Source organism: Mus musculus, chromosome 4 (assembly GCF_000001635.26).
Source record: "Mus musculus strain C57BL/6J chromosome 4, GRCm38.p6 C57BL/6J".
Classification (NCBI taxonomy): domain Eukaryota; kingdom Metazoa; phylum Chordata; class Mammalia; order Rodentia; family Muridae; genus Mus; species Mus musculus.
The window spans coordinates 73,400,766-73,413,157 of NC_000070.6; the positions used below are offsets into that span (position 1 = coordinate 73,400,766).

Here is a 12,392-nt window from a genome sequence, read left to right on the forward strand (position 1 = left end):
CTATAGGTGAAACAACAATATGAACTAACCAGTACCCCTACTGGAGCTCTTGTCTCTAGCTGCATATGAACCTGAAAATGGCCTAGTCGGCCATCAGTGGAAAGAGGGGCCCATTAGTCATGCAAACTTTATATACCTCAGTACAGAGGAATAAGAGGGCCAAGAAGTGGGAGTGGGTGGGAAGCGTGTAGGGGACTTTTGGGATAACATTGGAAATGTAAATGAAATAAATATCCAATAAAAAATGAAAAAAAAAGAAAAGATTTATGTCAAAATAATTTATTTGATTTCACATTTCCTTTACAATAAGATAGAGACATTAAGGATCCATACAGTGCTGGAAGATTCTTAGTGGTTTTTAGAGGAAAAAGAAAAGTCCCCACATGTCTTCACTGAGGACTTGAGCTCTAATCACGAGAAGACAACGGCAGCTGAAAGTTGTTGTCTCCAGGGAGAGAGGCTGGAAGTACATGTTGAACTGGCAATGGATAGGTTGCATTCCAGGCATCCCATCTGGGAACCAGTGAGTCCTGACTGGACATGATCAGAGATGGGTTCCAAGGAAGCTGTCCAGAAGATCCAGACATGCCATAATCCCAAGGCTGGTATACTGGAGATGGCATCACCATTGGAGTTCGAGAGCTTGAGGAAGGCCTGTGGTAACCAGACCAATTATACAGAGCACCTGAGAAGAGAAGAAAAAGAGAGAGAGAAAGCATAAACATGGCACCCTCACTCTCCCTGAGTCACTCTAAGAAATTGCCTGTCCTCTGGGTCAGAGTCAACTATGAACAAGTCCAAATTCCATTGCCTTGAGGTGACACAGGAAGTTAGACATTGGAGGCCAGAATTTGTGCTGTATGCAACAACACAGACCTGTGGGAATGGGGCTTCACTCCATAGTCTGCTCAGCTCTGTCCTCATGAAGGACAGGCCATCTGATGCCACCACTTACAGAACCCCAAGTGTCTATGCAGAAGAGACTCACCTGGAACATGGACTCTCTGACATTTGGGATCGAAGATCCTTTCCAGATAATCTCTATAAGGAGAAAACAAGGGTACAGTCCTTGATCTCTCCCTACTAAGAGTGGAGTGAAGATCCTTCAGGGTCCACATCAGGTCCAAACAGCTTTGGATGTCCTTGAACAGGCCTCGATGATAGAGACGCTGGCAAACAAGACTGCTCTTCTGCTTGATCTTCTGGCCTGGGTGGCCAAATTCCCGTTCAACCACTTGCCACTCCTGCAGGAAGATCTTAATTTCAGGGTCGGTCCATGGGCTAAAGGAAGGGCCTGCAGAGATGGAGGGGCATGATGAGTATATCAGAGGTCATACACACGACCCTGTCACCTTTACTCAGGGATTCTCCCTGAACATTGAACTGACAAAAAATGGTTACTTTCTGTTATCAAGACATTGGGAACACTTGCAGGAGAGCCCAGGATCCAGAGTCTACCATGCTCTTAATACCAAGAGGTACACTCACTGGGAATTCATCAGTGTCTTCAGCTTTAGAAAATAAATAGGAGTTCAGATTTAGGTTTTAGCCAAGGGCAGGTTTCAGGCAATATCAACCAACCTAGGAGGACCACACTGTCTCAATTTAAAAATATCAGAGACACCGAGTGAAATCAGGGTCAGTACATTGAAGTTTCTTTTATGAATTGGGGTTTCCTTCCATGGTGCTGGCCATCCTACACCTCACTAACACTAAGCCCAAACTATCTAGGACACCACACTGATGTGCTTGCCTCTGCCTCCCCCTCCCAAGTACTGGAACTAAAGGCATGGGATGCCAATGTCACACGTTTCCTAAATATCTTCACTTCTTGGAAAATTATGCTGAAAAGCAGACACAAGCAGAACTTTATTGGTTTGTTTCCTTCCAACTATGATATAATCAACTTGACGACAAAGAACAGCCATGACAAGCCCATCTCCTGTCAACTCCTGACTATGATGTCACCTTAGGTCATGCCTCCTTTCCAAAGGAAACAATAAACATAAGTATACAATCACAAAAGGGTGATAAAGCCATCCAAGGAGGAATGGCAAATGCATTGCATATTTAACAGTGTCATAGTCATACCTAAGGTGATATAATATCCCCCACACAACTCCAAATGCAAGGGAAAATATCAAAGGATATATGGGAGTTCCAATCCTTCCAACAGGAAATCAGAATTTCATCACCCTTGGACATCATCAGTGATGAGTTCCCCTTAAGCTTTCCACAAGTGGGAGGGATGTGATAATGACAACTTGCATACCTGGAGAGATGGCACCACCAATGCAGAGGGAATGTGCATAGGAAGCTGGGGGGTTACCGTGCCCATCAAACCAAGGACCTGAGTGAGGGGAGAAGAAAGAGAAGGCGTTTAAAATGGCACCCTCACTCTCTTTGAGGCGCTATAAGTGGTTGTCTGGACTCTGGGTCAGAGTCAAGTATGAACAAGAACACATTCCATTGCCTTGGAGTGACAGAGGAAGTTTGACACACAGAGCAGCCCACTATGGGAAATAAAGGCCTATGGGAAAAGGACTTGCAGCAGTTGTGTCCTCTGCTCTATGCCCAGCCGATGCTTTTCTCTGGGACCTCAAAATCCCCTCTACACAAGAGACTCACCTGGCACATAGCCTCCCTGGGATCTGGGGTGGCCCAAGATCTCGTACAGGATCCAATCATAAGTCGAATACAAGCGGTAAGCCCGGGGCCTCTCGTTACAAAGACGTGTGTGCAGGTCCTTCATCTTCACCATCACATCAAGGCAGCTATTCTTGCTCTTCCTCAGACCCCGATTAGAGAGGCGTCTGCTAAGGGACTTGGCCTTCGCATGCATCTTATTGCCTGGGTCTCCGAGTTCATATTCAAGCATTGCCCACTCTTGCAGCAAGATCCAGATTTCATCCTCAGTCCAAGGGCTATCACACGGACCTGCGAGGCAAAGAGGGATGCGATGAGGATATCAAAGGTAACACACTTGACCATGTCAACTTTGCTTAGGGACTTTCCCTGCACACTGATTGGCCAACGATTGCTTCCCTCATTTATCAAGTGGTTATGAACACAGTCTTACCAGCCCTGTTACAGCACCTACCCTGCTCTTCACAGCAAGAAGTACACTCACTGGGAAAGCATAGGTGTCTGCAGATTTGGGGATGGTTTGGTCCCAGAATACAATGGGATCCACAGCATTTGTGCTACCAGGGAATGTTGGATCTGTAGAGATTCATAACCACATCCACAACAGGGAGACACTCAGTGCCTTCTGGGACAAGGGAATAAATCAGGGACCACTGAGTGCTGGTCTATCCTTACTACAGATGTCCAATTCGGGGCTCTTTCATATACTCGAGGTCAAAGAGCAAGAGAATAGAAGAGCAGGGATTTCACTCTGAATACCTGAGGAACTTTGGCCTTCTTGCCTCAGCCTCCTCCTCCTATTGGCTTCTTTGTCATTTCTCACACTTTGGACTCGGTTATCTTCTCTCTGTGCAGAAAGGAAAAAATTAAATATTAAAACAGGTTGCAAGCTACAGGAATTCCTGTTCCCCAGCTGTGAATGGACTCAGGTAGCAGCCTCCAGTTGCATAAGCTAAAACAATGCACCCTTACTTCCTCATTCACAGATGCTGGTCCATTCTCTTCTAATGGGAAAGTAGGCCTGTGAGGTTAATCCAAAGAGGATCTACAGTGAACAGGGCAGGAGCCCTTGAACAAGTGGAGGAAAGAAACTGAAGCACCTCTCCTTTGAGAAGACCACAGCCACTCACTCTCTCCAGTTCACATTCTTACCATTTTCTGCAGGGGAAAAAATTCCCTTTCAAAATCTAATCAACTCCAGCTGTGCTTCAGAAACAATAAGATATCAATAGAAACTGTGTGAAACTACACTTTTCCATCCTAAGTCACACAACATGGGTGTTTGACAGGTGGCCATAATGGCATTCACTCCTAAGAGGAATGGGGATTCTCAGGAATTTAACATCATTCTTGGCCACATAGTTGGTTGTGGGCTAAAACCCAGAAACCCAAAGACAAAATAAATCTAGTTGTACATCTTCAATTTACAGACATGGGTTCAAATTCAAGGAAGCTAACGATATTTTGTATGTGGCAAGGCACAGATATTCCAGTTATCCTACAGAAAATATGAGTGAATGTAATTGCCCGCAACTCACCTGCATTTTGTCTCCTGAGCTTCCTTTCCCGAACACAGTGAGGAAACTAGGGTCTAATGTGTCCCGGTGTTCACAAGAGTCTGCGGTGCAAGGAGCTCTGCTTACTTCCCTGGACTACTACAAGTAGGAGACTCCTGTGCAAATGTGGTCCTTTATAAAGCTCTATAGTTTAATTGAATCTGACCCACCCAATCCATGGGTTTAGGGTGGCTCAATTGTTGACCTGGGGCCTTTAATCCTACATCCCGTGCTGAGGAAAGAAACAGGCTCATGAGCAGGATCTCCTAGGCTACATAGCAAGACCCCACAGTCTCTACTGAAAATGACCAAAGAAACTAAGTTACAACTAGGCCAATTAATTTAAGTTCATTTTATGAGACAGAGTTTATTCACCTAGTCCTGGGCATTCTTCAACTCACAAAGCTAAGACCAAACTCTGGTGTGTGATACACCGATCAATCCACTGCCTATAGCTCCCTCCCTCATATGCTGGGATCTAAAGTAAGGCCCAGACATTAACACATTTACTAAATACCTTCTTAGGTGTCCTGGCTTCCTCCTCTGGGTGAAGGTATAGGATTCTCGGGTGCTGCACCACCATGTCTGCCTAGATGCTGCCATGATTCCTCTCTTCATGATATGGGGCTGAACTTCAGAACCCCTATGTCATTCCCAGTTAAATGTTGTCTTTCCTAAGAGTTGTTGGACATGGAGTCTCTTTAGAGCAATGGGAACCCAAAGTCAGGCAGAAGTTGGTACCAGCACTGAGATATTGATGTCATAGACCTGAACACGTTTTGATTTAAAGGAAAGTGGGTTTGGGGGACTTTAGATCAGGAAAGCCATGGAATGTCTTAAGTGGAGCTGGATGGGTCATTCTAGCAGGGACATGGATGACACTGATGCTGAGAGTGAATTGAACTGTGGGTGTAGGGCTCAAGAGGCTGGTTTCAGAGGAGAAGAATGTTAGTATGTGGCCTAGAGACTGTTTTTTCTGCTATTTGGTGGAAAATATGGCTGCTTTTTGCCCTTGTCTGAAGAATCTGTTTGAGGCTAAGGTGAAAAGACTGAGATCATTTGAAATTGCAAAGGGAGTCTATAAAAAGTCTTTAAAAGAATAGACTTTGTTCTTTGGTTTACAGTGATCAGGAGCTTAAGGACAAACATAACAATCATAAAACTAAAACAACAAAAATCTATGGTTCAAAGGCAAGCAGATCTTTGAGTTCATGATGAGCCTGTCTCATTCCAAGCTCTAGGTGAAAAAAAGGTTAAGTACAGGCGTGGTGGGGCACACCTTTAATCCCAAGACTCAGGAGACAGAGGCCTGTGTATCGCTGAATTTAAGTTAGTCTACAGACTAAGTTCCAGGAGAGCCAAGCATAGGCAATGAATGAAACCACTGAACACAGAAAGCTGGTAAAGATGGAATAGAACATGGGGTGCCATGTCCCAGTACACCAAGCAGTAGAACCCTGCAGCTTTGGCCCAGTACAAATTAGGCATCAAGTATATTGCAACCTATTATTAAAATGGGTTCAACCTCGACTCTAGCCTGCCATCCCACAAATGTGCTTGAAGAGAAATGTTATTAGATTATGGGGGAAGTGGACTTGTTCATCAATACTTTTTAGGAGGCAAGCTCAATCTTTGGCAGCAGTTAAGTCCCATAGCAAACCGCAAATAGGATACAGTTGTTGCAGACCAGTCCTCTAGGCAGGCAGATACCACATTCGAACCGGCACCTTCGGTCCCTTCTCTACTCAGACACACAAGGCACAAACCAGAAGCTACAATCCGGTCAGGAGGAAACTGACAGATATGACAATTGGCCTGAGGAGAGCCCACAAAGCAGACATCTGATGCAGGAATCTAGGTAGGATTTCTTGGATGAGGGTTTCTCAGTGGTAGCTAGCTTTACCACCTGTAATAACTCAATGTCCCTAGGTAATGCAAACCAATACTTGTGTATACTTAGGGAAGAATAGTGACTCAGAGAAAACCAAACCACCGCTCAGGGCTCATTCCCCCTAATGTTTGTAGAGTCATTTTATACGCCAACATCACAGGTCCTTTCACATGTTTGCTATATCAAATATCCTTTCACCTGTTTCTGCTTCAGCAAAACATCCTTTACCCGTGTCTTCCTCAGGGAGACATCCTTTCACCTCTGTGCCTCAAGAAAACATCCTTGCAAATAATTAACTTTGCAAAAAACTAGGAGTTTCCACTTCAATGTGATTCTAGCTCTCGAATCAGGAATAGAGGAGGTTAGTGGGACAATTGATGCTGGTTGAATAATGCATAGAAATTAGAGGGTATTATAAAGGGACCACCATCACTGAGGTGAAATCTTCTGGGAAGTGTGATCTGAGAGTACTAAGAAGCTGTGTTCCAGAGATTGCCAAGATTGTACCTCATGCTGTAGCTGGACGTGGTAATCGGTGAGATTCATCCAGGTGGTACTGATTTTTAAGTTATGAAGGGGTAGTGGAGAGCAGCTGAGCCTTGGCTCTCAGAGTTATCAGGGAAGGCCCTTTGTGTTGTTGTTGTTTTCTTAATGTTTTGTAGTTTGTTTATTTATTTATTTTTTGTTTTTTGTTTTTTGTTCTTTGTTTTGGTTTTTTTCGTTTTTTTGATTTTTGGTTTTTGGGTTTTGGGTTTTTTTTTTTTTTTTTTTTTTTTTTTTTTTTTTTTTTCCGGAGACAGGGTTTCTCTGTGTAGCCTTGGCTGCCCTGGAACTCACTTTGTAGACCAGGATGGCCTCGAACTCAGAAATCCACCAGCCTCTGCCTCCCAAGTGCTGGGATTAAAGGCGTGCACCACCATGCCAGCTAGTTCGTTTATTTTTAACTGTTTTTTTTTTTCCTTTTTCTTTCATATAAAACTCATCAATAAATTTTCACCCAAAAGGCTGGCCCCTCTCCAAATCTCCCCTTGATCTCTGAGTAGGTGGACTCCCTGGGTATTACCTCTACCCTGATGCATAAAGTCTATGCAGGTTTAAGATCATCCTCTCCCACTGAGGCTAGACAAGGCAGCCCTATGCTACTTATGTGCCTAAGGCCTCAGATCATTGCATGTATGCTCTTTGTTTGGTAGGTCAGACTCTAGGTGTTCCCAGGTATGAGGTTAGATGTGACTGTGGGGTTGCCATTGCCTTCAGCACCTAGGTAAGGCTGTGTGTGAAGGTGCAGCCCTAGTTGTAGTTGATAAATTAGGATTGAAGAAGTCATGCAAAGAATTAGTGACTAGGTACATTGAAGGGAGACTTTGAGAGGCTATTGGTGAAGCCTACATATAGTAGAAGTCCCCAGCCTTTTGGAGATGCCAATGCAATGGGATGACCAACAAGAATAGCAGTAATGGAGTGTCATCCACCAAAGCCTAGAGTCCTGTAGAGGGCAGAGAAGAAGAAGTGACCCAAGCCCTATGGATGAGCCTAGATGATAATGTGTGGGTCTCAGACATTAGAACAAGAACCTGCAACTTAAGGTTACCTTTTAGACTTGAGGATATTAGAGAGACTAGAGGCATAGATAACCAGCTCAGCAAAGCTCTTAACAAAGCTGGTAACAGACATGGAGTTACAGTGTTTGGCGTTTGCACAGATGAATTTTTATCCTGCTTTGGTTCAGTATTTCTTCACTGTAACTTTTTCAATTAGGAATATTTATCCTATGACGTTGGATGTATATGATCTGCTTCGTGATTTTGATTTTATACAGCACTACCCTTAAGTCATTGAATGGACATTAAACCACATGATCAGATTATGGCCTTTCGAATTTTTTTGAGAGTGTTCTATAGTATGGGGACTTGGTCAGTTAGACTGCATATTTTAGTATTATGCTATAGCTAGGTATAGCCCATAGAATCTTGTGTTTGAACAAGGGGCCAGGGAGAGGAATGTGGTGGTTTGAGTATGCTTGGCTCACAGACTGGCTTTAGGTGACCCCTTTGGGAGCTTCATCAATTCAAAACACATCTCCCCCCAAAAACAGACAACCCCTGCTCTAACCTCAGTTAGTGCATGCACTTCCTAGGCAGGATGATACCATGCAGGCAATGTAGAACTTCCTTCTTTTCTAGCCTTCTTGTAGACCTATAACATATATGTATGTCTCAGAAGAAAGCCCTTGGTCATGATTCATTTAAAGAATAAATACTTTATGACCTTAATTAGACATAGAGTGATGTAACTGTACAATGTGGAATGTCAAGTGCAATATAGATGGATACTAGATACATAGATAAATAGATACATAGATATGGGGAGATATAGAGACAGATAGAGAGATAGAGATCAAGATAGATAGATGGGCCGTGCAGTGGTGGCTCACGCCTTTAATCCCAGTACTTGGGAGGCAGAGACATGCAGATTTCTGAGTTCAGGACCAGCCTGGTTTACAAAGTGAGTTCTAGGACAGCCAAGACTATACAGAGAAACCCTGTCTTGAAAACCAGGAAAAAAAAAAAAAAAAAAAAAACCCAAAACCAAAACCAAAAACCAAAGCAAAGATATATACATGGTAGACAGATATATATATGTGTGTGTGTGTGTGTGTGTAAATGTGAATCACCAGGACATTATTAGACCTAACTTAACAATCCTTTCTACCTATATATGAGATACAAAATGAGTTTGGTGGCAATGTCCCTTGATAGACATTCTATTTTAGTATCTGAAACCTAAATATTTAGATAATTTTTCATATTCTCTCAATTGATATTGCATCTACCACCCACGTACAACTCAATTTTGAACCCATTATCGCAGTATTCTCAAAAAATGGAGTCTGTGGATCACTGACCAGGGCTTCTCCAACAACAGAGCCAGAAAATGAAAGAGCTGCTGAGCTGTTGTCTGTGAAGTAGAGAGAGTTGCAGACTCAGGGTCAGGAATCTTATGGAAATGGAGGGTAGACAACAGGTATCAGGTACCCACAAAATGAACCTCACCATGAAGTACCACATCCTCTCTCCTCTATACTTATGTCCCCTACTAAAGGGACAAGAATTAAACATGAAAAGAGTTATGTCAGCCTCAGCATCGGTGGGAGCCATCTTGGTTCCGGGACTCCACTGCAAATAGTCTGCACAGGTGAGAGTGTGCACTACAGAAGCTAACAGCTTCTGTGACAGGCCAAAGCAACACAGCTTCTGGGAAAGGTCCTGTTTTCGGCCTTCATCTTTGGCCAGGAGGGAGGTCCTAAGCCCAGATGTCTGTGCACCTTCCCTGTAAGAGGAAACCTTGTCTGCAGAGAGTGCTCTGACCACTGAAACTCAGAGGAGAGAGATAGTCTCTCAGGTCTGATGGTAGAGGTTAACATAATCACCAGCGGAACAATCTCTAACCAGAGACAACTATAACAACTAACTCCAGAGATTACCAGATGGCGAAAGGTAAACGTAAGAATCTTACTAACAGAAACCAAGACAACTCTCCTTCATCAGAACCCAGCACTTTGCCCAGTCCAGGGCACCCCAACACACCCGAAATGCTAGACACAGATTTAAAAGCATATCTCATGATGATGCTAGAGGACATCAAGAAGGACTTTAATAACTCACTTGAAGAAATACAGGAGAACACTGCTAAACAGGTAGAAGACTTTAAGAGGAAACACAAAAATCCCTTAAAGAATTGCAGGAAAACACAACCAAACATGTGATGGAATTGAACAAAACTATCCAAGACCTAAAAAGGGAAGTAGACACAATAAAGAAAACCCAAAGTGAGGCAACGCTGGAGATAGAAACCCTAGGAAAGAAATCTGGAACCATAGATTTGAGCATCAGCAATAGAATATAAAAAATGGAAGAGAGAATCTCAGGTGCAGAAGATTCCATAGAGAACATCGGCACAACAATCAAAGAAAATGGAAAAAGCAAAAAGATCCTAACTCAAAACAGCCAGGAAATCCAGGACACAATGAGAAGACCAAACCTATGGATAATAGGAGTAGATGAGAATGAAGATTTTCAACTCAAAGAACCAGCAAACATCTTCAACAAAATTATAGAAGAAAACTTTCCAAACCTAAAGAAAGAGATGCCCATGAATATATAAGAAGCCTACAGAACTCCAAATAGACTGGATCAGAAAAGAAATTGCTCCGGACACATAATAATCAGAACAACAAATGCACTAAATAAAGATAGAGTATTAAAAGCAGTAAGGGAAAAAGGTCAAGTAACATATAAAGGCAAGCCTATCAGAATTACACCAGATTTTTTCACCAGAGACTATGAAAGCCAGAAGAGCCTGGACAGATGTTAAACAGACACTAAGAGCATAAAAATGCCAGCCCATGCTACTATACCCAGTCAAATTCTCAATTACCATAGATGGAGAAACCAAAGTATTCCACGACAAAACCAAAATCACACATTATCTTTCCATGAATCTAGCCCTTCAAAGGATAACAACAGAAAAAACAAACAAACAAACAAACAAACAAAACAAAAACAATACAAGAACGGAAACCACATCCTAGAAAAAGCAAGAAGGTGATCCCTCAACAAACCTAAAAGATGAAAGCCACAAGAACAGAATGGCAACTTTAACAACCAAAATAATAGGAAGCAACAATTACTTTTCCTTAATGTCTCTTAATATCAATGGACTCAACTCCCCAATAAAAAGACACAGACTAACAGACTGGCTACACAAACAAGACCCAACATTTTGCTGCTTACAGGAAACTCATCTCAGAGAAAAAGATAGACAATACCTTAGAATGAAAGGCTGGAAAACAGTTGTTTCAAGCAGATGGTCTGAAGAAACAAGCTAGAGTAGCCATTCTAATATCTAATAAAATCGACATCCTACCAAGAGTCATCAAAAAAGACAAGAAGGGCCACTTCATACTCATCAAAGGTAAAATCCTCCAAGAGGAACTCTCAATTCTGAATATCTATGCTCCAAATACAAGAGCAGGCACATTCATTAAAGAAACTTTAGTAAAGTTCAAAGCACACATTGCACCTCACACAATAATAGTGAGATACTTCAACACACCACTTTCACCAACGGACAGATCATGGAAACAGAAAATAATAAGGGACACAGTGAAACTAACAGAAGTTATGAAACAAATGGATCTAACAGATATCTAGGGAACATTTTATCCTTAAACAAAAGGATATATGTTCTTCTCAGCACCTCATGGTACCTTCTCCAAAATTGACCACATAATTGGTCACAAAACAAGCCTTAGCATATACAAAAATATTGAAATTATCCCATACATCCTATCAGATCACCATGGACTAAGGCAGATCTTCAATAACAAAATAAATAATAAAAAGCCAGCATTCACTGGGAAAATGAACAACACTCTTCTAAATGATACCTTGGTCAGGGAAGGAATAAAGAAAGAAATTAAGGACTTTTTGGAGTTTAATGCAAATGAAGCCACAACATACCTAAACTTATGGGACACAATGAAAGCACTTGTAAGAGGAAAACTCATAGCTCTGAGTGCCTCCAAAAAGAAACTAGAGAGAGCACACACTAGCAGCTTGACAACACACCTAAAAGCTCTAGAATAAAAGGGAGCAAATTCACCCAAGAGAAGTAGATAGCCGGGAATAAGCAAACTCAGGGTTGAAGTCAACCAAGTGGAAACAAGAAGAACTATTCAAAGAATCAACCAAAGGAGGAACTGGTTCTTTGAGAAAATCAACAAGATAGATAAACCCTTAGCCATACTCACTAGAGGGCACAGAGAAAGAATCCCAATGAACAAAATCAGAAATGAAAAGGGAGACATAACAACAGATCCTGAAAAAATCCAAAACACCATCAGATCCTTCTACAAAAAGGCTATACTCAGCAAAAACTGGAGAACCTGGATGAAATGGACAAGTTTCGAGTTTAGTGCATAGTTCTATCAGACCTACAAAGAAGATCTATTCCCAGTTCTTCACAATCTATTCCACAAAATAGAAACAGAAGGTACTCTACCCAACTCATGCTATGAAGCCACAATTACTCTGATACCTAAACCACAAAAAGACCCAACAAAGATAGAGTACTTCAGATCAATTTCCTTTATGAATATCGATGGAGAAATCCTCAATAAAGTTCTTGCTAACCGAATCCAAGAACACATCAAAACAATCATGCATCCTGACCAAGTAGGTTTCATCCAAGGGATGCAGGGATGGTTCAATATACGGAAATCCATCAACATAATCCAG

General features: G+C 42.2%; 1 protein-coding gene across 2 annotated transcripts; it reads right to left on the reverse strand.

Moving 5' to 3' along the window:
• Positions 1-266: 266 nt before the first annotated feature.
• Gm11487 (predicted gene 11487) lies at positions 267-6,639 on the reverse strand. 2 transcript variants are annotated; one of them, NM_001013393.1, is made up of 6 exons: positions 4,185-4,307; positions 3,406-3,493; positions 2,629-2,937; positions 2,273-2,350; positions 989-1,294; positions 267-685 (listed from the first exon to the last, which is right to left on the reverse strand). In NM_001013393.1, exons 1-6 carry the CDS (start codon positions 4,188-4,190, stop codon positions 408-410), a joined length of 1,065 nt encoding a protein of 354 aa, NP_001013411.1. In that variant the 5' UTR covers positions 4,191-4,307; the 3' UTR covers positions 267-407. The 2 variants fall into 2 exon arrangements, with proteins under 2 accessions (NP_001013411.1, XP_011248365.1); XM_011250063.1 differs by lacking the exon at positions 4,185-4,307 and adding an exon at positions 6,601-6,639 and having other exon boundaries at positions 408-685.
• Positions 6,640-12,392: the final 5,753 nt, after the last annotated feature.